A 27,497-nucleotide genomic window follows, 5' to 3' on the forward strand; every position below is an offset into this window, starting at 1 on the left:
CTTGGTGGGTGAGGGCTATTGAAACCTTTGCACTAGATTCTCCTTGATAAATGGATGACACTGGATTCACAAAGTGATTAGGCGAATTAGTGGAACAGTTTACTAAAATTGCTTGCAGTTACCTTTATAACCTGATGCTAAGGGAAAAAATGTGATTTTCCATATGAAAGACCTTATGGAGTTAATTGGATCGTTCTTATACAACAGAATGTAATCTGTATATGTAAAAACCTTGTTACCAAAAGAGTGAAATATGAAACTTTTAATGGCTGTATTACATCTCAATCTTTCTTCGGAAAAAACAAAGTTCCAGACATAAGTCAAATAATAAAGAGAAAAGAGGGCAACCTTATCTTGTACTACATCCCACATTAAAATAGGAAAAGTATCCATTAGAAAAAATCTGTTAGTATATGATAGTTTAAAGAAATTAAAGAATTAGTGACCAAAACCAAACCATTTAGGAATTAAGAATTTTAAGCATATAATTCTAATTTATATGACAAAAAGCATTTCCAGATTCCAATGAAATAGCAGACAAATGAGCATTAATGTTTGAAGCTTGTAAAATGATATTAGAAAATAATCTAGCGTTATCGGTGGCTCCTCTACATTAAAAACAGGATGATCTGACTTGATAAGAAGGGAAGTAATTTATTACAAGTCAGTAGCAAGACTTTTAGTGTATGTATTTCATGCACTATTAATCGAAGAGATCAGTCTATAATATTTATAGTGATCATAAAAGAGTTTTATTTTCAATGATTGTGATGATTTTTATTAATTGGACAATAAAGAATTTATATTTAAAAAAAGAGTTATAAGGGCTTCTAGAAGTGAAGTAAACAATGATGACTCAAATACAAAAAATAATTGGGGGGGAAATTGAATGGGAGCTATATAGATAGTCTATCAGGGCCAGGAGCTTTACCTTTTTTCAGAGAGTTTGTGGAATGCAGAATTTCTGACAGAGATATTATTTTATTTTGTCCAAAAAAGCGATTAAAGAAAAGGATGTTTTTGGAAATGTGAAGAAGAAATTTTCAAGATCTTACTAGAAACTGATACACACATCAATATAGATGTCTTCATAATGCTTTTCAAAAGATTTAGAGAGGTTGACATTAGAGATAGTTTTAGATTTCCAAACCGCATCAATAACATTATTTAAACATTTACATTATTTTTTAATTTTCCGATAATTAGATATCATCTTGCCTGCTTTATTTCAGTCATTGTAAAATTGAGATTTAGTACATAATAAAGTATTTCATGGGGCTAACATTTTAGGTTCATATTTAAGAGATCCTTAAGCATTGAAGGTGTTTTAAAGTGAAATATTTATGCATCAATGATGTAATTTGTTTACGTAAATCAGAATATTCTCCATGATATTTGTTTGACCACATGTACATAGTAAATGCTCTAAATGCTGATTTAAAAGCAATTCAATTATTAGTTCTAGAAGCATCAACTGGAAGGTAATTATTACATCTTTATCTACCTCTATAAGTACATTATTACATTCCCATCTATCTATATTAGGATCAATTTCTGACATGTCATATTTAGCCATAATAAAGGCATGATCTGAGAGAAAAATGGACACCATAAAAGTAGGTTGTAAATCAAATTAAAAAGGCATACCTGTGGGTAAGTCTCATGAACACAAGAGAAAAAAGAAAATTCAGCATAATCTGCATTGCAAAGTCTTCAAACATTAGTAATAGCCCTAATTGTTACAGCAGATGTTAATTATTTATGTAATTTAGTAGGAACAAACCTATATTTAGATTTCCGATCACTAAATTGATTCAGAATATCATTAAAGTCTCCGCCTAGAATAACATTACCTATGGACACTGTAAAAAGTGTTTTGTAGATCAGACCAAAACAATTGATCGTTTTTAACAGAGTTGTAAATATTAAATAAAGATAAATTAGCGTTACCAATAATAATGTCTGTGGATAAAATGCAACAGTGCACGCAACATGTTACCTTTATGTTAACAGAGAGACAGAGAAGTTAGCACTATTACCATAAAAAAGGTGTGTATTCCACAGAAGGTTTTGGGACTACAGAGTATATCTCAGATCACACTGTTATAATCAACATGCCTACTGCATACAATGATGCAATATGACAAAGTTTACATCTGCACTATTATTACAAAAGGAAATTTAGCAGCCAAAAATGTTTAATGGAAGTGAACACATCCCTTTTTTTGTATGTATGTAAATACATTCTTTAACAGTGCCAGCTTGGCACAATCAACTTTGCATTCAAGAGCAGTAATTTGCAATTTTGAAAGACCTCAAGAATGAAGTCCGAATGTAATCTACAATAGGGCAAATATAAGGGTATCTATAGCTCAAAAACTTTGTAAAGTCAACACCAATCCAATTTTCTGAAGAAACAGAAACATTGGTAAGCTCCCTTAGGCGCGGTTAGACCGACACAAAAAGAGGGCTGTTTACAATTTTGGCAAAACTTTGTCACAGTACTCGAGATAATTGAGCAACCTTGTTACATTATTTAGGAAGGTAACCATAAAACAATGAGGAAGAAAACAATATCTATTTTCAAAGCTGAAATAAGTATATGTTTGTACACACAAGCTCAAAATATCTCCCATCCATAAAAAACATTTAAAAACATTTTGCCATACTTGTGTTTTATCTTAGGAATTAAATCTGGAGCATTTATAAAGACTCTTCCCATTATAGAGATCCACAAAAACAGTTAATGTTACAGTTAATGTTGTTTTTATATTGGTGGAAAGCAGAATGTTGCTATAAACAATGACTCATATTTGTACTTTCCTTAGGAGCGTTTATCCCAAGGTGTAATGAAGAAGGGTATTACAAAGCCACCCAGTGTCATGGAAGCACAGGGCAATGCTGGTGTGTCGATAAGTATGGTAATGAACTGGCTGGTTCTAGGAAGCAAGGAGCAGTCACTTGTGGTGAGTACAAATGGGGTGCTGTGTAAAAACATGTAAACTAGCTCACGGGTGTAGCCATCAATAGAGCAGCAGGTTAAGTGGCACCCGGGCTCAGCTATGACAGACACCCTGCAACCTAATTGTGGCTGTATTTGACCACCTAAATGGTGATGAGTGGAGGGGTAATATTTCCTTATCTTGCCTTGAGCCCATTGCATCGATGCCATCGCAGTGAATTAGCTCTAAATCATCCCATTCTGTGACATTGTCCATGTGAACACCTCAGCATCACAAACAATCTGTTATCATTGCATTCTGCAACCAAACTGCTGGTGACTCAGGTAGCAAGTTACATGTAAATATGTTATGTTGTCCTGGTTTAAGTGTTGCTTGTTCAACCTTGGGAAGGTATAACTCAATAATTAAGCATCATTATGAAATTAGCTAATATAGATTTGCAGCAGATTTAACGATGTACGAAAGTAATTAAACGTATACAAACCTGTGAGCTTACCATAAGGATCGTACTGATATTTCAAATCATATTTTAGATACAACCATAAGTTAAAGAAGTACATTTATAGAGTATGTTGCCAACATCTTTTTAGGGGGGCTGATGTTTCTCTAATTTATTTGTTACAGAAAACCTAAAGGAAGTGCCATTGAACTGGGAAAAAGAGACCCCACTAATCATGTAGCACCAAACACATAACTCTTCTAAGCTTCAACAAAGCTTCAACAAAAAAAGACATTTGAAAATGTTATTACTATACTACATAAATACTTTTATTCATAAAAAATGATTACTGAACACATGCCTCAATGTTTAAAAATATGTTTTTCAATCAAATACAGAAACAAGAATTTTTAAAATCAGCATAATTAAATTAGCTCCCAATCGGAATTGATCAAAAACGCTTATCAAGTCCCATTGGATTAAAAAAAAGGCCCATGCTGGAGATTCAAACTCTACGAGTCAAGAAAACACAATTAGTTCTTTCCTCCTTGTATGGCCAACCGCATTGATTAAAAAGAGTCGACATACGTTTTGTTGGTTAGATTCCAAATTTTACTTCCACCTTCATCAGGACCAAACAAAATATAAACTGATGCAGTATAATAATAGCCCGTCAGTCTTTTACATAGAAATGCACAGGAGTCTAACAAAACAATGTTAATAAAAATACAATTAATTAAAAATAATCAAATATACAAAAAACCTGTTAGAAATGCGGTCTCAAGTTGGCAAAGGTTTGCACCCTGTCCAAGTAGGGACTAGGGTAGTCAGGGTAAGTTAGGTACACAACCTAAATTAACCTGTGCTCACCCTCTGGTAGCTTCGCACAGAGCAGTCAGGCTTAACGTAAGAGGTAATGTATAACAAGAAACAGGTTTACAAAAATAGTGAGTATTTATCTGATAAAACAAAGACCAAAACAATAAAAATCCAATAAGTAGAAATATGTATTTTTAAAAAATAAACCAAAAATAGTGCTTAGAAGTCAGCAGCGGTCAAAAGGTTACTTGAGGTTGTGAGGGGCCAGTGCAACTTCCAACATTTGGGCTGACCAAGATGGGGAGTAGGCCGGCTACAGAACTCACGCATGGTTTGCTAAAAAATTACCTTCGATGGAGCAAAGCGTCAACGCCAAGGGCACGATGCGGCAGCTTTTTCCACATAGTCGTGTCGTCGCCGAACTCCATTGAGGTGAATGCAGTTGTCATCGAGCTACGCAGGATCTGGATCAGCTGTTGCGTTTTTCAAGAAATAAGCTGCAGAACCTCATTCTGAGGTCCAGTACAGGAGGGGGCCAACGCAGAGAAGGGTAGGACTAACAGATGGCAGATTCCAGAAGGCACCAGCAGCATTGCAGAAAGTCTTTTGTGTCCCTGCGACTTTAGAAAACAGGAAGCAAGCCAGCAAGCCCTTGGAGCTACTCTGGGTTCAAGTACGATGGGCCCAGTCCTTGTCCTCAGCTGGGCAGAGATCAGCAGGCAGCAGTGCAGCTCAGCCGAGAAGCAGTTCCTCAGATCTATCTGTCATAGCAATGTGGCAATCCTTACAGCTCAGCAGTCTGTACTCCAGCAGAGGTCTTTCCAGGTCCAGTAGTGTACTGATTTGATAGGGCCAGAACCCTGGCACTTATACCCAAAAGTGACTTTGATGTAGAGTGTGACTTCAAAGGAGTTCTCTGAAGTGCACAAGGATCCCTTTCAACCTCGCCCTCGTGTTTTAAGGAATTCGCAATGCTAGCCTATGGAAGGAGTAGGCCTTACAGCAGTGAAAAACGAATTTAGCTGTTTGTCACTGCCAGGACATGTAAAACGTACAAGTACGGGTCCTGCCTTTAAGTTGCACAGCACCCTGCCCTTTGAGTCACTTAGGGCCTACCTTAGAGTTGACATGTGTACTAAAAGGGGAGTTTAAGGCTTAGCCAGTGGTTTAAAATGCCAAGTTGAAGTGGCAGTAAGCTGCACATCCAGGGCCAGCAATAGCAGGCCTGACACAGGTTTGAAAGGCTACTTGTGTGGGTGGCACAGCCAGTGCTGCAGATCCACTATTATCATTTAGCTTACAGGCCATGGGTACAAGGTGTACCGCTTTACAAGGGACTTAAAGGAAAACTAAATATGCTAATCAGACATACACCAATGTCAACATGTTTTAGGGGAGAAGCACAAACACTTTAGCACTGGTTAGCAGTGGTACAGTGCCCAGAGTCCTAAAGCCAGCAAAAAGAATTCAGCAAAAAAAGGATAAGGCAAAAGGTTTGGCATAACCTTGCAAAAAGGGCCATTTCCAGCAAAACCACACAAACATTCACATATCAAATAAATGTCACTTCAATTCAATTCAAGTGCTCCTCAGGCATGTTTATATGTACCAGATCTAAATGAGCTTTTATGGTACTCCAAACATATAAATTGAAAATCAATATCCATAAGATAGAGCAGAATAATTAGGAGGAATAAAGTTAATTGCTTTTTTGGTTCTCAAAATGTATCTTGATCGGTTTCAGGGTATTACCTCTCATCAGCCAGGCTAGCTTGAATCGAGTGGCACAGTGGATCCAGTGGCACGGTGAGCGTGAGGTAAGTCCCATGCTCGCTGTGCCACTGGATTCAAGCTAGCCTGGCTGATGAGATGTGGTACTCTGAAACCAGTCCCAGGATGCTTGTTTTTGGTCCAGGTAGGACCCGGCTTGGCAGTTTGGGCTGGAATGTTTCCACGAGGAGCAGGGTCAAGATTGATTTGCATATGACTGTGTCCAAACTGGGGTGGTGTAGTGAGCAAAAGAACAATGGATTTAACCCAGATCTCTTGACTGGGGGTAAATGTTTGATTCATTCATCATTCCATCCATCATTTGTTGCTGCAGCACTTTTTGCCCTAAGTAGGATGGGTATGCCCAGACGTGCGTCCCTTGCTCGCTGTGCCACTGGATTCAAGCTAGCCTGGCTGATGAGGGATGTTACCCCAAAACCCTTCCCAGGATTCTTGTTTCTGGTTCAGGGAGGACCCGGCTTGGCAGTTCGAGCTGGACTGTTCCCATGAGGATCAGGGTCAAGACTGATTTGCATATGGCTGGGTCCAAACTGGGGTGGCGTAGCGAGCAAATCAACAATGGATTTAACCCAGATCTCTTGACTGGGGGTGGATGTTTGATCTATTCAGCATTCCATCTATCATTTGATGCCACAGCACTTTTCGCACTAAGTGGGGTGGGTATGCCCAGACGTGGATCCCTTGCTCGCTGTGCTACTGGATTCAACCTAACCTGACTGATGAGTGGTGTAACCCGAAACTGGTCCGTGGATGCTTGGTTCGGGTCCAGGGAGGACCCGGCTTGGCAGTTTGGGCTTGGCTTTAGCTCACAAAATATGAGAAAAATGCATGATCTTAGCCAAACTGTGAGGCTTGCATGCTATTCTGAGTAAGAAATGATATCAGGATCCATTCAAGTCACACCACCCTGGACTCCCTTGGCTGTCTAATTTTCAGAAATTTCTGAGTTTAGAAGGTTTCCTGGGTGGCAGCCAAGTCCCAAACTTCTGTACTTCCCACATTGCCAAAATAGATAAATGTTTGTGGTTAAAATTTGATGTCTCCACAGTGTGTTTTTGAGGCATAGCCTTTCTAGGGTGATACACTGACTCTCACAAAAGTGGTACTGTTTTTATTGGAAGAAGTCTGAGAATGCTAGGTGGTAGGAATTGTATTGATCCCTGCAGACTCTGGAACTTTGCCTCATAGAAATGTGAAGAAAATGCATGATGTTTGCCAAAGTTTGAGCTTGGCAGGACATTATAGGTAAGAAACTGTAGTGGGATCCACATATGTCTCACCTTCCTGGACTCCCTTGGATGTCTAGTTTTCAGAACTGTCTGGTTTAATAGGTTTCCCTGGGTGGTGTTCAAGTACAAGCCTAAAACCACTGCTGCATACATCACCAAAATGGATCCGTTTTCATTCACATATGAGGTCTCTGTATTGCATTTTGTGGCCTATCGTGCCACAGGTGATGGGCCAAGCCGCACAAGTGGGTACTGTTTTCATCGGGAGAAGTGTGGGAACATTTGTTATTATCAATTGAATATTTCTTCATTTTTGGCTTTAAATATAAGCCAGTGTGCAAGTAATAGCACATTTTGTAAAATGCCCCCTAGATCACATCATAATATGTGTAACCCCAAATGCCGATCTCTACAAATCGCTACACTTCTAAACTCAGTATCTTAGGCACATTTCGAAATTTCATAGGTTTCTTTCATACCCATTTTTCATTCACTAGATTATACCATATTAATTGTTTAATGGTTGACTTTGGGTATCCCGTGTTTTCCTACAATGAGCAAACACAATATTTCCCTGCAACCAGAAGGTTTTGATGGATGTATTGGTATATTACTTTTGTAAATTGTCCGTCTGGGCAAAAAAGTACAGTTGAAAATGTTGTCACCTGTTTCTGTTTTTTACTACTTATTTTCATCATGTTGTTTTGTTTCAATGATAACTGTCCTTGGGATAACCAAGGGCTATCTACAAAAACTGCCCTGTGCTGAATTAGGAATTTTGTCTAGATTTCAGGAAGTCATAGCTATCCAGGGTCATCAATGGGATTCACACCTGTTTTCCCCACAAACTGCAAGTAGGTAGGAACCACAAAAATATTCAACATTCACCCTCACTTTACAAAATGCAAAAACTATGGTTAAAAAATATTATTATTGTTACAAATCTGTAAAAGAAAACCTTATGCCTTCTTGCAAAAACACTTAAGGCTATTTCTCAGTGTGCTACAGAGAAATCTATAGGTCATTGGTTAACTTGGAATCCCCGGCATGTAGGGGGAAAAAGTGATGCAAATATGGCCTGGATACATCATGCAGGAAGAAAACATTTTGAAGGCTTTGCCACAAAGTGTTCCAAGCATCGAAAAAGTGCTCAGGATTGGAGTGAGAAAAGCCACAGCAGCCATGGGGTAAAGGAGGGCTTTGGCTAATTTGCATTCCATATAAAATGTGAGGGTAGCAAAAGCTGTTATAAAATTGGATGCAGATATGTACTGGGAAATGTTGCTTACCTGTGTAAATTGGGCCCTTTGTCTTTGTTAGCATCGGTGCAGTAGATGATTTAGGGTGACAAGTGGATCTCATCCTATAATGCTAAGCAAAGGCTGCAGAATTTTGCCCCTACTGGCTATCATAGTTAACCCCATTCTTTCAGAAAGCATTTACCTTCCACTCTTCAGCCATGAAAGGTAATGTCATCATTAAATAAACCCTAGCCACCTCTGATCTGGTGAATTTTCACCAAGTCACAGGCTTTTCTGTTCCAAGGGACGAGGTGTGGCGCTGCGGCTAGGGCTACTGACTCTGGAATCTGGGGAGCACGGTTCAATCCCCAGTGCCGGCGGCAGATCAGCCCAGCACCATGTGACTCTGGGCAATAGCTTGCTTAATCTTCCTGACGGCCCCCAGTGCCTAGAGACCCTTACGGGTGATTGTTCGCACTTTACAAATGTGGATTATTATTAAGTAAGCCTCTTAAATCCTATATACCTTCCTAAGGCCGGAATCTGGTCCTTGTATCATATTGCTAAGCACAAGAGAAACCTGGAGTTCTATTTTCAGTCCACCGCAGCTGTGTTCTGCTCCTCTGTACTATGGAGCCTTTTGGGAGAAGCTACAAGCATACAAGCTGGATGTTTTTGTTGTAGTTAATTTTTGATCTTCTGTTCTTCCCAAATAAAACGTATGTAATTTCTAATATCTTTAATCTTCTACTCTACCTAAATAACACCAAAGTATTTTCTAATGTGAAAATGGAATTCTGATAATAAGAAGAGTACTTCTGGGAATACTTAGTCAGACGTGCCTTCTACAGCATCACTCCTGCAACCATTTGGGAATCTAAAAGAAGTTGGAGGTTTACCTCAAATATTGGGCTTAACCTATGTGAGACAATTTCTCACTGATTTTCTAAAATTCATTGCCTACCTAGCTTTTCAGGAAAGCTTTCATATGTCAATAATTTTGTAGAAATTAACAACATCTGAAATCAAGTTAAGTTAATGTAAGGAGGTAATGAAGAATATTTTAATTAACTTCATAAGCTAAAAAACATTTAAATGTACACAAGTGATTATCTTGCAAGGTCAGCCTGTGTCTGTTGTCTATGGTGAAACACAAAGGAATGGCACTAGAACTTCTCTTGTATTTTTCAGAAGAGGAACAAGAAACATCTGGTGATTTTGGCAGTGGTGGATCAGTGATATTGTTGGATGATCTCGAGGATGAACACGAGACGGTAAAGACCGTGAAGGAAAGAAAACTGAAGCTTCATATCCGAGCGACTAATGATGATGACGAAGATGAAGATGAGGATAAGGATGAGGAATTTGGCTACATATGGTAGTCCTTAAAGAAAGCGGACTCTCAAATTTTACACAATGATTGCAATCTGATAACATGACAGGTGCATCCAGAAACACCTGCCACAAAAGTATTTGATCTCCAGTACAATATATGTATTCATGTTTAATTCAAAGGTCATCTTTAATCAAGTCTTTAGTGGTTTTAAGGTTTCTCTTCAGTCTTTATTGACCCACCTCCTTATCTCTTTATAGCAAATATGAGCAAAGTAACTCCCTCACAGCACCCAAAATATGTGACCCGGTTACAAAAACATGAAGTCACTAAGTAAAACTCCTGTTGATCTTAGATCATGCTGGCTCTTTCTTAGAGGATTTTGCATGAGATTCTTTGTATATAACCACAAAGAAAATATAGTAATTTAAAGAATTCTGGTGGTGCAAAAGTGATGGGCCAAAAAACACTACTAACGTAATTAACAATGTGATTTTTCTTTTTTTCTGTATACTTTCACTGTCTGTATTAAAGTGAGATCTCCACATGTGACCTGCATGTAATTGGTGTGTGTCCTTGCAGTGTGCCATTTGCAAAAACTAAGAACAAGTGTTGCTACTCGGTCTCATTGCCCTCTTCTTGAAACCCCGGTTTTCTTTATTACAACATTCCTGATCCTGTGCCACAAAATGTAAACCATTGGCAGATCCAATGGTTCTATTTTTGGGCAGACTTGTACTATTCTGTAGTTGTAAGAGGGTATCAGAACTCTGCTGAGAAGCAGAATGTGTTTTTCTGGCATGTGCACAGGATGACTGAGTTCTGTCGGTGGCCAATGTGGTCATAGGAGATCTAGCTTACAGACAATAATTATCATTGTATCTCTAAGAGTAAAAATATCATCATATATTTGACCAGCTCTTTATTTCAATTTTGTGCAAAGGAAGAGAGCATATACTGAACAAAATACTATCGTAATCTTCCTACTTATTAGATATGAAAAGCTACCTAGACGGTTGAAGTACACATTTTTGATTGCGCATAGGACGATGTGTAATTATTTCATTACATACCATGCAGGTTAACCAACGAAGCCATCATTAACAGCAAGCTGTTACTCTTCTTAAATAGTGTACATATGTGATCTATATAAAAAGAATCTATCGGAAACCATTTTTATTGAAATAGTAAGTCCTCCACAATATTAACTTCTTCTGTTTGTTTTGAAACTTTAACACAATATATTTATTTAATTGCATTAAGGTTTTAATTGTAGCTGCAATGCAAAACTTGGGTGTTTGCTTACATTTATCGAGTTCAAAAAAGTTACTGTGCTTTGCAACCAGATACATGGCTGCCGTCCAGTAGCACAATTCATTTGAAACTAATGCTAGAAATTCTTTTTTTAACTATTGTATGCTGATTTGCTCAATCTGTGACATTCTATGATGTACAGTCAAAAATATTTGTCAAAACACATGGCAAGATGTTTAAAGGCATGTTCAAGTTTGTATGTATTGTTGATAAAATGTCTTTGAGTGTTACCATATACCATGTGAAACCAAAACAAAAGAAACATTATTTTATGTTACTATGTTCCAGCTTTTAACTATGTGGTACATAGTGTGATATGGCTATTGAATGAATTCCACATGCATGCTCTCCACCCTGGAGTTATTCCCATATGATCAAAAACATCTGGAAACCAGACAACAGTCTTCATGATATGTCAGTACTCATTATTTGTTCATTTACTTGACAAGTGTTAAATGTTGCTAGTATTCTAGTCTATTTAGTGACAGCATATCCCATAAATTGATTGTTAAGGTCATTTCACACTGATCTCATACTCAAAGAAGACCTACCTGAAAGAACAGTTTACATGTATGCTTGTACCCTATGTGGCCAATGAGGATTTAGGAACAAGACTTGATACTAGAATTAAATGTTGAATGCACTCTAGTGGATAATGAGGTATCCCTACTGCTGGTAATGATTCAGAAAGTTCACAAAATAATACACAAAGCTCATCTGTTCAGATCACATCATATCCAATCTGTGGTAACTATACTACAGAACACCATTCTGTATGTTGTTGTTCAATAATGTACTGGCTATATTTTCTCATTTTCTTTCTTAAAACCACAGAAATACCTCTTAAAATGTAGCTCACTACAATGAGGATTTAAGGTGCAAGCTATTTCTCTCATGGCCCACAAGTACAATAGTGCTCATTGCACTCTAAAAGATGAGTTTTGAAAGAACAGGCATCATGGCTAAAAATACAAAACCTTTAATTTCAAAATGACCAAGTGAAATGTGCTATTCTCCATAATGAACAAACAAGAGGTGACTTCATAACACCAGCATTAGACATACAAGTTTTAGAAAAATTGACTAATTCATGTTATTATCTAGCCATCTTCTTAGTTTTTGCATTGCAACAAAAATTATCTTTGGTGAAAAAGAACATTTCTAACACTGCATAATTAAATTAAAATAATGTGTGTTGAACACCTATTTAAATGTGTTTTATATTCTTTTTTTCAAACTCAGGTGGTTTGTTCATCTATTCAATTAAAAAGTTATTTCTTTTCAAAGCAATAGCCCTAAAAATATGCAACTTATCAATATATGATGCAGAACATTAATGCTACAATATCTCAATCTTAAACAAATCTTAAGATTTTTATAATAACAAAAATGGGTCAAAAGTCAAAATGTTGCTTTATAACATGCCCCCAACTTTACAATGTTGAAATTAATATATTATGGCAATTATTTTCCTCCCATAGAATTTGTACAGTAGCATACAAAAAAGATCATCAGCTGAATGGCAATGCAATAGCCCATTTCCTAAGGTGTTAAGTCACTGTGTATTATGATTGTCTCCCTAATCTTTAATACTGCAACTTGGAATCCTTCAGCACAATAGCAAATATGAGGATAGCTGATGATGAACTGAATATATTAAAGTACTTCTACAGATATAAAGAACTAGTGGTATCAAAATCATTATCAAAAATGTCTTTCTCAGCACCTCATGAAAATGTTAAAACATGAACGGCTCTCACAAGGACATAACATAACTATGTCCTGAAATAGAATGCCAATGAGACTATGAAACATTGTTGCAGAACAGTCCAAAACAAAGCTTGGCATTAGAGTTCCTATGTGGACATTCTTAACTGATGCTAGATATTTTCCCTGAGAACATTTTAATGTTAGACTTGACCTACTGAAAGTGTTCCTACGATTCTACAATTCTACAGACTGCAAAACACTTAGCCACTCTTTGCAATTACTCTCCTCCTCCTGCAGGGAATCAGACCAAGTTTTACAATTATGTCTGTAGTATACTTCAATCAATAAATCAAAATGGCTTTCAATACCCTTAATTCATAAATAGGCTGGTGAGGGTTGTATAGAAATTCGACCACAATTGGATCTAAACGATTAAAGAGGCTAACTTAATTGCATCCTCAATATTGGGCAACAAAAGCTCCTGGTAGATTGAATACCAGAAGATGATAATGGGCGCCCAAATTCTTTTCAAGAATATTTGTATTCAGCTTGGGTGGTATGGGGGAGGGTTGGCATAGCTCCAAATGCCTGCTCCATAGAACGAAGAAGCAAGGTATTTTGCCTTGTATAATTGGGGCATATGCAACATGTTTCCCCCCTACAGATTTAGGAAAGTTCCTATTCCCCCTGGTCCACCTGCACTTGCATGATTTCCATGAAGGTCAGAGATGGTGCCCAGCTCAATTTAGAGTCAAATTGCACCCTAAATAAGAGAACATTTTAACGCTTCAAGAGTGGTTTCACCCCAGTAATTCAACTAGTTTAATAATTTTAATTAAGTTAGCAAAACTGGTAACTAACATGTCAATGAACTATATTAACTGCTCATTATTTATGTAAAACTGCTGAGAGATAAAGAAAAGTATTTTGCTTCTTGTTGTCTCTTAAGAAAATATTAAGCTATAAAACTGAATTTATGTGCATACCTAATAAAGGTAAAGGTACTGCACAATTATTAAAATACAGGACTGGAAACATTATTCTGGACATTTTTTATCATTTCATTTACGTTCTTAGTTTTAGGATTTTTCAGAGTGTACTATCTATACATCGTAATTACTTCAATCTGTTTATTAGTATTTCTTATGCACAAGATACAGCTTTATTTTGTTCATATTTTTAGGCCTGATAAATGTCATATTTGCATTTACACCATAGGAATTCAACTGGAAACATCAATTTCCAATGCAAAGTAAGGGTGGTCAAATCCATGAGCATTTATGCACAACATTAGTTGAAATCTTCCTGCCCAAACCCACAAACCGGAGCCATACCAAAATCCTTCCTGTTTTGTATATGTGTCATTTTAATTTTAAAGTGAATTGAATATTGGCAGTTCAGGCTTGGTACAAACTCATTTTTACTTTTAATTGTTTTGAGCTGTCAATCATGTCAAGCCAAACACAGAAATAGCTACATTTGACAATGAGGTGTTCCTGCTAAAAATAGTTAATCAGTAGCTTAATATCTGTTTTAATCTGGAATTGCAAGTATGCACTCTGTGAGTGGTATGTCCAAATTAATTGTATAGCCTGAGCACTACTGTCCAGGAATATCTAATGTGTTCATGTGTATGAAGAACAGGGAAGGTTCCGATTGGTCATGTATTCCTGTTGTGTACCATATGCATTGTTTCATTAGAAAATGCAGCCATTACGTTTATATAGTGTTTATGATACGGAATATGTAAATTTACATATAAACAACATACACATTAAATGTAGTTGTAACTTACCTCATACAGTTGTTCCCCATTTAGCAAGCATACAAATGACCAAGTTAACATATCAATATGAATGATTCATTTAACTGTGTATGAAAATGAAGTACAATAAAAATCCTTTCGGGAATTACTTCCTATACAGTCAGTGGTTGTTTAATGAATACAAAGCTCACATATACATTATTACAAGTTCTCATACATGATAACTTATTTAATTATTTGGAAATAGTTTATTCAGGGTATTTCTCAATGAAACAAACTTTTACGCTGTCCACCTTCAAACAAATCTGACTAAAATTTGTAAATGAACTTCACAAACAGTTGTGCACAGAAGTTCATAGCAAAATAAGTAATAATGCAACTAGATTACGAATGTTATTTATTTTGTATCTGATAGTACTGTAAGGTTAATTGTGACAATGTAAAGTGAACTATTCATGACAAGTTAGATGTATAGTTATTTCTGTTATTGCAAACTTCTTGGACTGAAATCATATTTTCACACTGATACATTGAGAGTAATTAGAATGATGACAATTCAACAGCCAAACACAGGAATACTACCAAACTTGTCTATTCAAATTTGGCAAACATCAGAATCTGTGATATTCAACATTTAACAAAGCATATTTTGTGAATATGTAATTTCTGCATTTTTCGTGTAATAGCACATTTGCTTTGAGGTAAGTGATGCACGACAGACCCTGACTGTTAACTTAAGAAGACCACAATGATGATTGTTTTCAGACTTTCACTCTCCATATATATTGTTGTGCAAACAAGATCAATAATCATGTTGAAGTTCAGGTGCAAGACTATGATATATAATTAACTTCATTCCATTTTTTTTTAATGCATATTCTCATTAAACATCTTCATACATTTGTCACTCACTACTTATTTTGTCGCTAATGCCATTGTAAGCATTACATTTGAAAGCAAATTGTTATGGAAATTCTAGCTTTCTAGAAGAGCAAGAAATATCTTTCATATAATTTAATTGTGGCTATTTCGCCAAAAGGATATTTAAATTGTTAGATGGTGTATAATGCTGCAACTTTTCTATTAAATTGCATTATTTAAATTATAATACCTAGGTGTCTTGGAATAGAAAGTAAGACCTATCATAGTTATTGTCATATTTACAACTAAAATGGTAGAGCCCGGCATTGAGCCAAGAAGGCTAATGCCACGCTCCGTCACTTTAGAAACGTATGTCTGCGCCGTTTTTACAACAATCACGGTGCAGCCCTGCATTTCTCCCTGCGCTGGCACTACATTTAGCTGCCTACAGCCAATGCATCCATCCTTGCACTGTAGTGCAAGGGTGCCTGCGTTGTAGGGAATTATTGTTTATGTGTAGGAAGGGACACCTTCCTGCACATAAAGAATCATAAATGGTGATCTGTAACTTCTATGTGTGCTGCTTGTGCAGCACACATAGAAGTTTCAACTCGTCATTTATAAAATGATTGTTTATGTGCAGGAAGGGAAACCTTCCTGCACACAAACAATCATGCATGGCATTTTGCTATTTCTGTGTGTGCTGCACAATGCAGCACACATAGAAACAGAAAAACGAGGAGAAAAAAAGCATTTCTTCTTGTTCCGCCTGTTTAAGAACAGGTTTTCCCTTGTCTTAATTTTGGTGCTGCCCCATATTTTGCACCACCCTTATAAATATGGTACAGCGACAAAATCAATGGATGTTGCAGCGGAACTCCCACTGCAACACCCATTGCCCGCCCCTTTCATGCTAAGTATAGCGTGAAAGGGTGCCTTATTCACAAGGCGGCATTAAGCCATGTTAAGTGGCTTAACGCTACCTTGTGAATAAGGCAAAGCCCCTATCGATACAGGAACGTCGATAAAAGTGACATTTCTGTGGCGATAGGGGCTTGTAAATATGCCTCTTAGCTTTTTACATTATTGCTTTGGATACATACCTATTATCCACACTGTCTTATGGATAGACTGCAGTGTAATTACATTAAATAACTATAGCTAATGTAAGGTCTCTTTCCATTTTTCACAATGTTGCTGCCTTTTCTCCTAAAATATGCATTCTTATAATGAGTGACCAATCTAAAAAGAGATTATAAGTATAGATGTGTTAAAACTGAAAGTCATATAGAATGTCAACATGTCGATAACTTCCAGGGTTCATTATAAATGCTCAGTTGTAGTCCAAATATTTGAAATTTTGTCTGTCTCAATAAAATTTTGTTGTCTGCGATTTGCTTGCTATTCTCTGTCTTTATTATGTGCAGGCCCAAAGTAGCTTATTTCTCATGGCTTTCAGTAAATCAAATGTACTTTTGTAAAATAATCTTTGCCAGTAATGGCAAAAAATCCAGAAAATCCCAAAATTGAAAAATGGATGGAGGCAGCAAGGGGACAGATTGACTGAAATCCAGCTCACAGTCTGTCAGGGTCAAAGAGATTTACAGCAAGGAGAGCTGCTGTTGTAGTCCTGAAATGTCTTATTTTATTTCCCAAAAACATACCACATTTTAAAAGCCCTAGTTCATTTCCTAACATCATTTAACACAAATAGTCAAATCTGGTAAAAACATACTTGTGTTACATATATAACAATCATTTCACATATGAGATTGAGCATCTCATATCTGAAGTACTGTTTGTAGAGCAGTACTGTTTGCATTTGTTGTGGTTAAAACCAGAAAATAGAAATCATAAAGAAATGAGGGAGTGATAGAATGCCAAGGTGTAATTTAAACAGCAGTGCACAATATACTACACAGTTTCTTTATGATTCCATATTATTTTACATTAAACATACTTAAAGTTTTAGGTATAGAAAGATAAGATGGTGTACCCACAAGCACACAGGCTGAGTCTGTGAATATAACTCAGGCATGCAGGTCCCTATGTCAAAATGAATGCATTACCATAATAAACGCAGTGTTTTGGATCCGAATGTAAGTCATATGTTATTTGCTCACAAGAAATGCATCCCTTTGAAAGAGAAAGGAACCTTTCTACATTGGGCATAATGGATAAATAAGAAGGAAAAAGGAGTAAACTGCTTTAACAATTACTCGTTTACAGGTCTGAAAGTACGGACAGTTTTGGTCAAGGGGGACCACAGGGAATAATAACAGCATTATGAAGGTCTTTAAGCATATTTTTATACTCAAACATTAAACGTACAAGGAAGGGATGTGATGTATGTTTTCATATATGCCACTCCCTCCCCTTGTCAGAAATATATTAGAGGAGCAGAAACATCAGAGGGCCACTGGTATTCTTTCATCCGAGTCTGTGAAACTCTAAACAGCTTATTAAAACAAATGCAAACTTCTCTGAATTAAGAGTGACGAAATTATAACCATTAGCAAGCTCTTGACTCATATTAACCCCACTTTGTTTTCCTCCGTCCTGTTCTATGAACGAAATGGATATGTAAGATGTGAAGGAGGAGTTGGCAAATAAACTAAGATATACTGTGTGTAAGAAATTGAATTATTGTTTGAAGGGGGAGAGAACCCACTTAAAATAATATTTGCAAACCTTTTCAGGGTGAGCCACAAAAGTCACTCTATAAGCCTGTGCTTAATCATCTAGTAGCTTCACACACAAGCAGTCAGGCCTAACTTAGAGGCAATGTGTAAACTATTTATGCATCACTCTAACAGTAGTAATGTGAAAACAAAAATGCAAGAAAAATACTGAGCCCGTTTAGAGAATAAGAAGATATTTTAATAATTAACGTGACACCAAAATAACGAGGATCAAATCAGTAGAACCAGAGTTAGATGTTTATAAGGGTTTAAGTAAAAAGAGTGCCAAAAGGGGAGAAGTGCCAACTATGGGTATCTTGTTGCAGCAGACTGGATCAAAGTCACAAGTTCAGGGCGACTGAGATGGAGCTCAGGCCAGATACAGGACCAGGTGTTACCTTTCTAACTTTGATGAGAGGATGGTGCAGCATGACTCTGCCAGCTCTGGTTTGTCCTGTTTTGCGCTGAGCTGAATCCAGTGAGGCTTTCCATTGGTAGGTGTGCAGAGCAGCGGGGCTCTGCATACTCTGAGTCAAATCCGGTGAAGCTGCCAATCAGAAGCTGGGTGGTGCTGCGATGAGGGGCTCTGCATCCGATCCAGTGAAGCCTTCTGTTAGGAGGGAAAAGCACACTGTGACTCAAGGTAAGGGTCTAGGATCTTGAAAACAGCATTCGTGGATCAGGACACACTCCCTCAGAGAGAGGTCCAGCTGGGCCTGGTCAGCTGGAAAGCATGAAAGGCCTCTGGAAGCTTGTGTCTCTGTAGGTCAAACAGGATGTCAGCCAATTGACACTTGGGCTCATTTCTGGGGTCCTGGGTTGAAGGCAAGCAGGTTCTGTATTCCCTCTTCAGATAGCAGTCCAGTCATTCTTCTGAATCCTCTCAGGTTCAGGTGTGTTCTGAGTTCATGTTCTGGGCATGCCACTTTTATCCCCAGTGACATAATGTAGGTGGGGGGGCACTCCTTTTTCTAACCCTAAAACCGGTTTCAGTCAGTATTTCCCCTTCCCCTAAGTTTGGCTTCAGTCTATCTAGTGAAACGAAGGGCAGGTATGCCCAGGTGTGAACTATATTTGCCAGTGACAGTGCAGGCATTTTCTGAACTGATGGAGACCGGGGTCATCATCAAAGCTGCTGTTGAAACGCCAGTTGGCCTCAACTTGCTGGTTTGCCCACTGAAGGAGATCTGACTTCCAGAAACATTTCTAAGTCCAAATGTAGAGGGCTTCACTGGGATCGACATCAGGGTCTTCCTTGGAATGGACTCTGAACTTCACTCACTTGGAGCTTTCCTGCCTATGTAGACTACCACACTGGTACTTCGCCCATCAGCAACCAATCATTGTCACTTTCCACTTTGAATCCAGCTTGCCCTGCCAACAACCAATTTTTCCCAATAAAGGTTTCTAAACTTTCCTTTGGGACAAACCTACATCCGATCCGCGCTCCATCGCAGAGGGTTAGATTTTGACTTTGACCCTGTGCATTGCGACCAAATACCCATGGTTGATATGTTATGCTTTTGGCTCTATTTTTAAAAGAAACTTTAAAAATTCATCATCTCTGAATTTACCTATTGGATTTTTGTCCTTTTGGTGTTATTTTATTTATTTAAAAAAATTCAAAATTGGTTTGGTATTTTTCTTGTGTTGTGTTTTCACTTTTTTACTGTTTAAGTGCTGAATAAATACTTTGCACATTGTCTCCATGTAAGCCTGACAACTGTGAATCAAGCTACCAGAGGGTTAAGCACAGGCTTACGTAGTGACTTTTATGGTTCACCTTGAAATGCATTGTGAATATTATTTGAAGTGGGTTCTTATTCCCTTCAACTAATAAATAATTTCCTCCATTGCACTTCCCACATTTGAACCTGTTTACGGAGTATTGTACCTTCTTTATTTCTCTCTTTATGGCATTGCATAGTGTATATGAGAAAGGCCACACTTACAGTCAGCTCAAGGGCAAATGGATAAAGCTGGCTAGGGCGAGCACTCATTTAACATAACAAGAAAACCCTAATATTGGCCGAATTCATATCTCTAGAAGGAAGATTCAAACGTCCACCCTCATATCTGACCCCTGCTTGTGCATATGCTGATATGATTTGAATTAATTATAGAATGAAATTTCGTCTGACCCGGGCTTTACTCTCCAAAAATATGACCACCATATCTTAGCTTTTTACAGACAAGCTTTAATGTGTTCTTTCAATTCTTTCTTTTTGTCCTAAACATCTCTCTTCTTTGATTTGAATCCTTTTTTGTAATTTCTAAATATTTTCAAAGCTGAACCCAATTACCTCAATGTACCTGATTAGAGACCCATTAAAAAAGGGCCAGTGCTGGCAGAGGTGTGCACCCTGTCCAAGTGGGGACCACCACTTTAGTCAGGGTAAGTCAGATACACACCCTAAATTAACCTGTGCTGTGCAACGAGAGGAACTTTGGACCGCTCGTGCCTATCCTTCAAGTGAGTGATGCGGATCCGGACTGAACTGGCCTGTTCACAGTCATGAACAGCCTAAAAGCTTGATATGAAGGGACCATGAACTGCAGCTGCAGAACCCACTTCTGGGGTCCAGAGCTTGGAGGGGGCACCTCAAGCAAGGGTAGGGCTCACAGAAGGTAGAGTCCAGCATTTTCAGCAGAATTGTAGGAAGTCATTTGTGTGCCTGAGACTTTAGAATACAGGAGGCAAGCCAGCAAGCACTTGGAGTCACTCTGGATTCAGTCCTTGGCCTCAGAAGAGCAGAAATCAGCAGGAAGCAGGGCAGCTCAGCAAAGCAGAGAAGCAGTTCCTCAAAACAGTCAATCACAGCAGAGTAGCAATCCTTCAGCACAGTAACCTTTACTCCAGCAGAGTTGATCCTAGGTCTAGTAGTGTACTGATTTGATAGGGCCAGAGCTCTGGTACTTAAACCCAAAATTGCCCTTGATGTGGGGGGTGACTCCAAAGGACCTCTCTGAAGTGCACAATGATCCCTTTCATCCCAGTTCTGTCTGCCAGGCTAACCCTGGGGGAAGGGTAAATCAGTGTTTTGTGTGAGGGTAGGACACAGCCTATTCAGAAGGATGTATGAGCCACCTCTCCCACCTTCCTGCCCAGGAAGGCTATCAGAATGCACATGAATGCAGATGAGTCATCTGTCACACCCAGCCCTTTCTTTGTTTGTGGCTGTCCAGAGTGATTTCACAAAGTGTAGCTGTCACCCAGCCCTGACGTGTATTGGACACAGGCTGTAGGCTCACAGAGCAAAGTTAAGAGCAGAAAAATGTCCACTTTCCAAAAGTGACATGTCTAAAATTATTATGTCGAATCCACTTTCACCATTAAAGAGACGTTATCACCACCATTCCAAACATATTAAACATGAAGTAGCTTATCCTTTCCAATCAGGAATTACAGCTTAAAATGTGTTTAAGGTTTCCCCAATGCTAGCCTATGGAAGGAGTAGGCCTCACAGCACTGAAAAACACATGTAGCTGATTGTCACTGCCAGGACATGTAAAACTTAAAAGTTCATGTCATGCCTTCAAGTTGATATATATTGTTGTGTCGGTCGCACTCCTGTATGTAATCGAGGTAACAAGATTACTCAATTATATAAAACAATTTTTGATTACATTTATTGGAAGGCGAACCTGTTTCGCAGTGGAGTGCTTTATGGGATGTTCTTTCCAATGGCGAAGTTCTTTGGATGTTCATGCCTTCAAGTTGCACAGCACCCTGCCCTTATGGTCACTTAGGGCCTGCCTTAGGAGTGACTTATGTGTAAAAAAGGGGAGTTTAAGGCTTGGAAAGTGGTTTTAAATGCCAAGTCGAAGTGGCAGTAAACTGCACACACAGCCCCTGCAATGGCAGGCCTGAGACAGGCTTGAAAGGCTACTTGTGTGGGTGGGACAACCAGTGTTGCAGGCCCACTTTTAGCATTTAGATTACAGGCCCTGTGTATATAGTGTGCTACTTTTCAACAGAATTACAGGTATACTAAACATGTCAATTGGGTATACCCCAATGTCAACATGTTTATGAGAAAAGCAAATGCACTTTAGCACTGATTAGCAATGGTAATGTGGTCAGAGTCCTAAGGCCAACAAAAATAACTCATCGAAAAGTGGAGTAAAGCAGGCAAAAAGTTGGAGAAAGACCACCCTAAGGATGGCAGGTCCAACAATCAGGTTTCAGATTTTTGTCCCAGAATTCTAACACCTCCCACACTCTCCCTTCAAACATCAACACCCCTCCGCCACCCTGTAATTAAAAAGACGTCTGGCTCTGGTAATTTTGGAATGGGGGGAGAATTGCTTCCGATTAAATGTTGATGGTAAATAGGATGCAGTCATCATAGTTTCCTCACCGATACCTACATGTTTTTCTTCCATTTCATGTGGAAGCAAATTTAACAGCAGATCAGGTGTCCAGGTGAAAATTTCAGAAAGAACAACGTTTACGTGTTCTGCTCTGGCATGAGGATTAAATTAGGTCTTTAGTGTTGTCTAATTCCATCACAAACAATTTATTGCTATTCACACAGTCCTCTTTAATCTTGTCTCTTTGGGGAGCTCTTCCTGCAAATGTGTTGTCCCTTATCTTTAAGATTCCATTGCCTCATTTTTAATCTTCTAAAAAGAACTATATATCTCTGCTTTAAGGAGGACTGAAGAGGGTGCTTTGAAAAAGATTTGTGAGCGATTAAGTCCTCTCTGGATTTATGGCTCCCAATGGTGCTATGATCTTGATGGTTTTATCATGCCAAAGTTATTTTTCTGTGCCATTGTCACTGACCTATGTCTTCATGTAATTATTGGTGGCCGTCTAGTAAACAGATCTCTGTCCCATTGTCCCTTAGCGGCATTCCAGTGCCAAGCAGAAGCTGTGGGACCGGAGAACATTGCTTAAGCAGCTTTGTGAAAAGCCATGTTATAGGAAGCTTACCTATTTCCAGGTGGTTAGGTTCACTCCTAAGTGGCAGTGGAAAATAATTTCAAGCCATTGGGGCATCATAAGACAGGGCTTGACTGACGCTCAAAACCTTAGGAAGATGAGCCAATGCAGTGTGAATAGTGGCGGATGGCAGCAGCAGTTCTTTCCTTAGGGTGTAGGGGCTGTGCCCCCTGTGTCTTCTGCCTATATTTTGATTGTAGGCACCAATAAAACAGATGCAGATACACTGATCCCTCAGCCCTGGGACCTGTGAGGTCATCAGTCCAGCAAAGCCTTGACTTTCAGTGGTGAAGGGCCTCCCCAGATGACGTCGCTCCTAAAGTCAATCTTGGGCATTTCAGGCTTCATCCCTGAAGTTCCAAGGCTGGGTGTCAATCAAGGAAGTCACAACCCCACCCTCTCCCATCACCTGTGGTGTGGAATCACTAACCCCACCCACCAGCCTCGCACTGGTTGTGCCTCGAAGAGCCGCGTTTTTCTTCTGGGCTGGGTCCATCGCTGTTAAATGATATAAATCATAACAATGTCTGCCCTGACCCTTTCTGCATTGTGTTCTCCTGTGCACAAACATCATGAATACGATGTCTCATCAAGCACTAGTTCGGTAAGTAATTTTCATTAGAACAATATACAAGCTATGCAAAGGCAGTTCAGTCTGACTAACATTTCAAAGTATGAAATACACTCTGCAACATTTACTTAAGTATGTAGCACATGTGTGCATCGATTTGGTCCGTGTACTTTACTGCAGTCTCCTCAACCATCTGAGCGGGCTTCTGGTATGTGTAGATTCTCCCTGCAGTTCCACCTCCTGGGTATGCTCACATGTGCAGCCATAAGGTGCTTCTTGAAGGGACACTTGTGAGTGCGTGAGAATTCTTTCAGACACACAGGGTTGGTACTGAAAATAATCAGCTCATATTACTAAAAATAATCATTTTATATTTAGATCTACTAAATATAAAAAGCTTCTTTAATCTGTGAAATGCTTCCTACTCGAAACAGGCTTTAAATGAACACGAGGAGTCATTCTGAAAGTGCCCAGGATGCTTTTTATCCCTGTGCACCGAAGACCAACATCTGCCCTGGGCATTTTATGAAAAATTAGATTGTGTATTTAAAAAAAAAAAAAACTTTCACTGTAACATACGAATTTAGTTTATTTGCACGAAAAGAAACTCAAGTCTAGACTCACAGATATTCGCACAGATTTATATACAACAAAATGCGGGGACATAGAAGCACACATTTATGCAGAGATACAAAGCCTCAAAAACACAGTGACACAAACGATAAACATACACATCCATAGCCACACACAAACACATACACACAAAGATACGGAAATACACACTGAAACACAAAGAGGTAGACTCACAGTCACTTAACTTTTGCTCTAGGCATAGTTAGCCAGTGTAGTATGTCCTGATAAGCCAAGGATCAGTCTGTCAGCAGCATTTAGTATTACAAGCAATTCAAGCAGACGATATTTTGGAAAATCTACATGAAAGGAGATGCAATTGCAGTCTCACTCATAGTTTTGAAGAAACTCAATCGCAAAAGAATACATATTATTTGCTGGGTTGTAAAGCTGAAGAAGGAGGAACCAAGACGTTTACATAGGGAGCGAGTAAAAGATCATTATCAACGAGAGTTACATAGATAAATATATTCACCTTTAAGATGCTGCTGCTGGGGAGGTAATGGCGTTGCCAGTGTGTGTTTACTTTGCCATACTTTATGGTAAAAAAACGTTTGACGATAGCGGCCTAAACGTCTGCAGACATGCAGACATATAGTGACTGTTTTTCATTTTTTTGTGATACTATATTATGTTTTTACTGTTCAAAGATGACTGACAGACATTTAGAAGCTATAAATTAAAATTAAAGTTTGTGCAGGATGGTAAGTACATCAATGCAAGTTGTCAGCACAGTAGAATCCTATTCGGAACCACCAATCAAGTGCCAAACAAGTGGGAACAGAGAGCTGGGGACAGGAAAGAGTGGATTGAGAATCGGAGAGAGCAACGAAAGATACCACTTGGCAAACATGGACAGAGAACTCCTAAAGAAGCTTCCAGGTCTACTCCAACTGCTATGCTCCTATGAAGCAACAGAAAACAAATGGCCAAAGTAAAATTACCATGAAAACTAGTAAGCAAACTGACCTGGAGCTTTAAAAACAAGCTAGCAAAGTTAAACCCCACAGCTCTGTTCCTATGAAAAAACTGAACAAAAATGACCACAGTAAAATAAGAATGAAAGAAGGCCCGAAAATCACATGTGGAAGAATATATATTCACACCAGGGAAAATTGGTAGGAAATGACTACTTCACTGTGTGGCCACATGAGAAACTGCAAAGCCATCAAAAGAATAAGGTACATAGATGTAGAGTTATTTATCTATATCAATTGAAAAAAAACAAAGTTTAAAGGGATGTTATGTTTATGTGACAATGTCAGTTAAAACTCCTTTATGGCATTTTGGTGTAGAGCAGAGTTGCAAGGCACTTACACCAAAGTGAAAGTGCAGAAATGCACCGTATTTAAGGAATACGGTGCCTTTTGGTCCTTTCTGCCTGCGCTGACGCCATTTTGGCAGCCTAGTGCCAACGTAGACACCCTTGCACCATGATGCAAGGTTGCCTCCATTGCAGGTAGTATTGTTTGAACACAAACACTCCTACAAGGTGTTTTTCTTTTTCTATAAGTGCTGCATGCAACAGCACAAATGTAATGAGGAAAGAAGGAGGAGAAATAAACATATTTCTTCTTGTTATGCCTCACCTCAGGAGACGTACAGATTTGATGCTTCCCCAGGTTTACATGACTTTGTAAATCTGGGGCAGAGTCAAATTCAATGGGTATTGCATGGGAAAACCCACCGCAATGCCCATGGAAGGTCTCCCAGGTGCAGAGTAAGGCGCCACAGCGATTTGTGCTGCGTCGCCTTACTCATGACTTATGAGGCCACTCAAAGCCTCACAGGGTGGTTTTCCGTGGTTTCATAAATCTTTATAAGAGCCCTGTGTCAAGCATGTACCATTTTACGTGGCACAAAAGTGATGCAGGGCTCCCATAATTAAGCAAATGAGATAAGGCAACCCCCTACAAGGTTAATTTCAGGTCAGGAAAAAGGGGGAACAAAGAACAACGAATTATAATATACAGTATCCCTCTAGACCTATATTGCTTTTAATTTTTGTGGGTTCACATGGAAAGAACACAACAACCTTATATATGTATTGGTTTTATTTCTTTTTTTATTTTTATTATTTATTTATTTAATTTCTTTTTTCATTATTCTCAAGTACAAGTGAAATTCATCTCTTTTTTTAAAACAAATATACAAAAAAGGTTATTTTTCGCTTTATATTTTACAAAGCTATTTGAACTATACAAAAATGTATAACAAACTTTACATGTACCTTGGCATTGCAAAGCCAAAGTTAGTGCAACATTGGAAAAAAGATTTTTTCACCAACAAATAGTTCTTAGCATTAATTCAAAGGAAATCCCCACACCATTTACACCTCTAAACACTTCACATGCATATCACTATCATACATAGCATACACACTACCCACCCCAGAACCAACCAGCATACACAGAAAAACCAAACAGGGGTAAGCTGCTCAACCCTCTGATGCTGTGCTGAACGCTGAGGTGTGTCATACAAACTGGTCGACGCACGTTTCGATAGCTTAATCTTCTTTACATGCCATCTTCCTCAAGACCTGTTACTAAGCAATTTTGTAACGGGCAAGGATGGGGGAATAAGTTTTCTGTTAGGTGTTGATGTTCTGGTCACGATAATTACTGTTTATAATTTCATTCGTGTGGTCCCAGCTCCTGTCTGATTCTATGTAACACTTAATGAACACTGCTTCTAAGTCTCAAAATTCAAAAAGATTGGTTTGTCACACAATGAGTATTCTGGATCTTATCTCAATAAGTGCAACTTGAGGTACCAGCCTTCATGCTGTCATCTCGTATTTTGTCCTGTGAGTATCCTCTACATTCCTCCTTATGTTTTTTCTTTTTTCCTTCTTTTTGTGGGCCACAACGTTTCAGATATCTTCGTAGGAGTCAACAGTGCCCACCTTTTTAATAGTCCTTAAAAGGATGGCGAGTGTCTCACATACAGCAGCCCCAACGTAATGCCGACTCCCATAATTAAGCTCCATAGTGTTTTAATCAAACAAAACCCCTACAATTCACCAGTTCTAGTTATCTCAAGCAACTTTAACTTGTGCCATAAAGTAACTATAACTCATGCCTCAGCCATGTACAATGTTGTCATCAATGATGTAATTTCAGTTCCCATCAGGAATGTTATCAATGATGTCACAGAACATGCCATGACTGTTGTAATATGTGAGGTCATAAGCAGTGGATGG

At 38.5% G+C, this 27,497-nt stretch overlaps 1 protein-coding gene across 1 annotated transcript in view; it reads left to right on the forward strand.

Moving 5' to 3' along the window:
* The window catches only part of SPOCK1 (SPARC (osteonectin), cwcv and kazal like domains proteoglycan 1), a 1,975,354-nt gene extending 1,958,528 nt beyond the window's left edge, over nt 1-16,826 (forward strand). The window contains exons 10-11 of the mRNA XM_085618015.1: nt 2,829-2,966; nt 9,674-16,826. Of these exons, the coding sequence (XP_085474141.1) occupies nt 2,829-2,966; nt 9,674-9,864 (329 nt within the window). The 3' untranslated portion in view covers nt 9,865-16,826. The remainder of the gene's footprint in view (nt 1-2,828; nt 2,967-9,673) is intronic.
* Nucleotides 16,827-27,497: the final 10,671 nt, after the last annotated feature.

The sequence above is a fragment of the Triturus cristatus genome, chromosome 7 (assembly GCF_964204655.1).
Source record: "Triturus cristatus chromosome 7, aTriCri1.1, whole genome shotgun sequence".
NCBI lineage: Eukaryota > Metazoa > Chordata > Amphibia > Caudata > Salamandridae > Triturus > Triturus cristatus.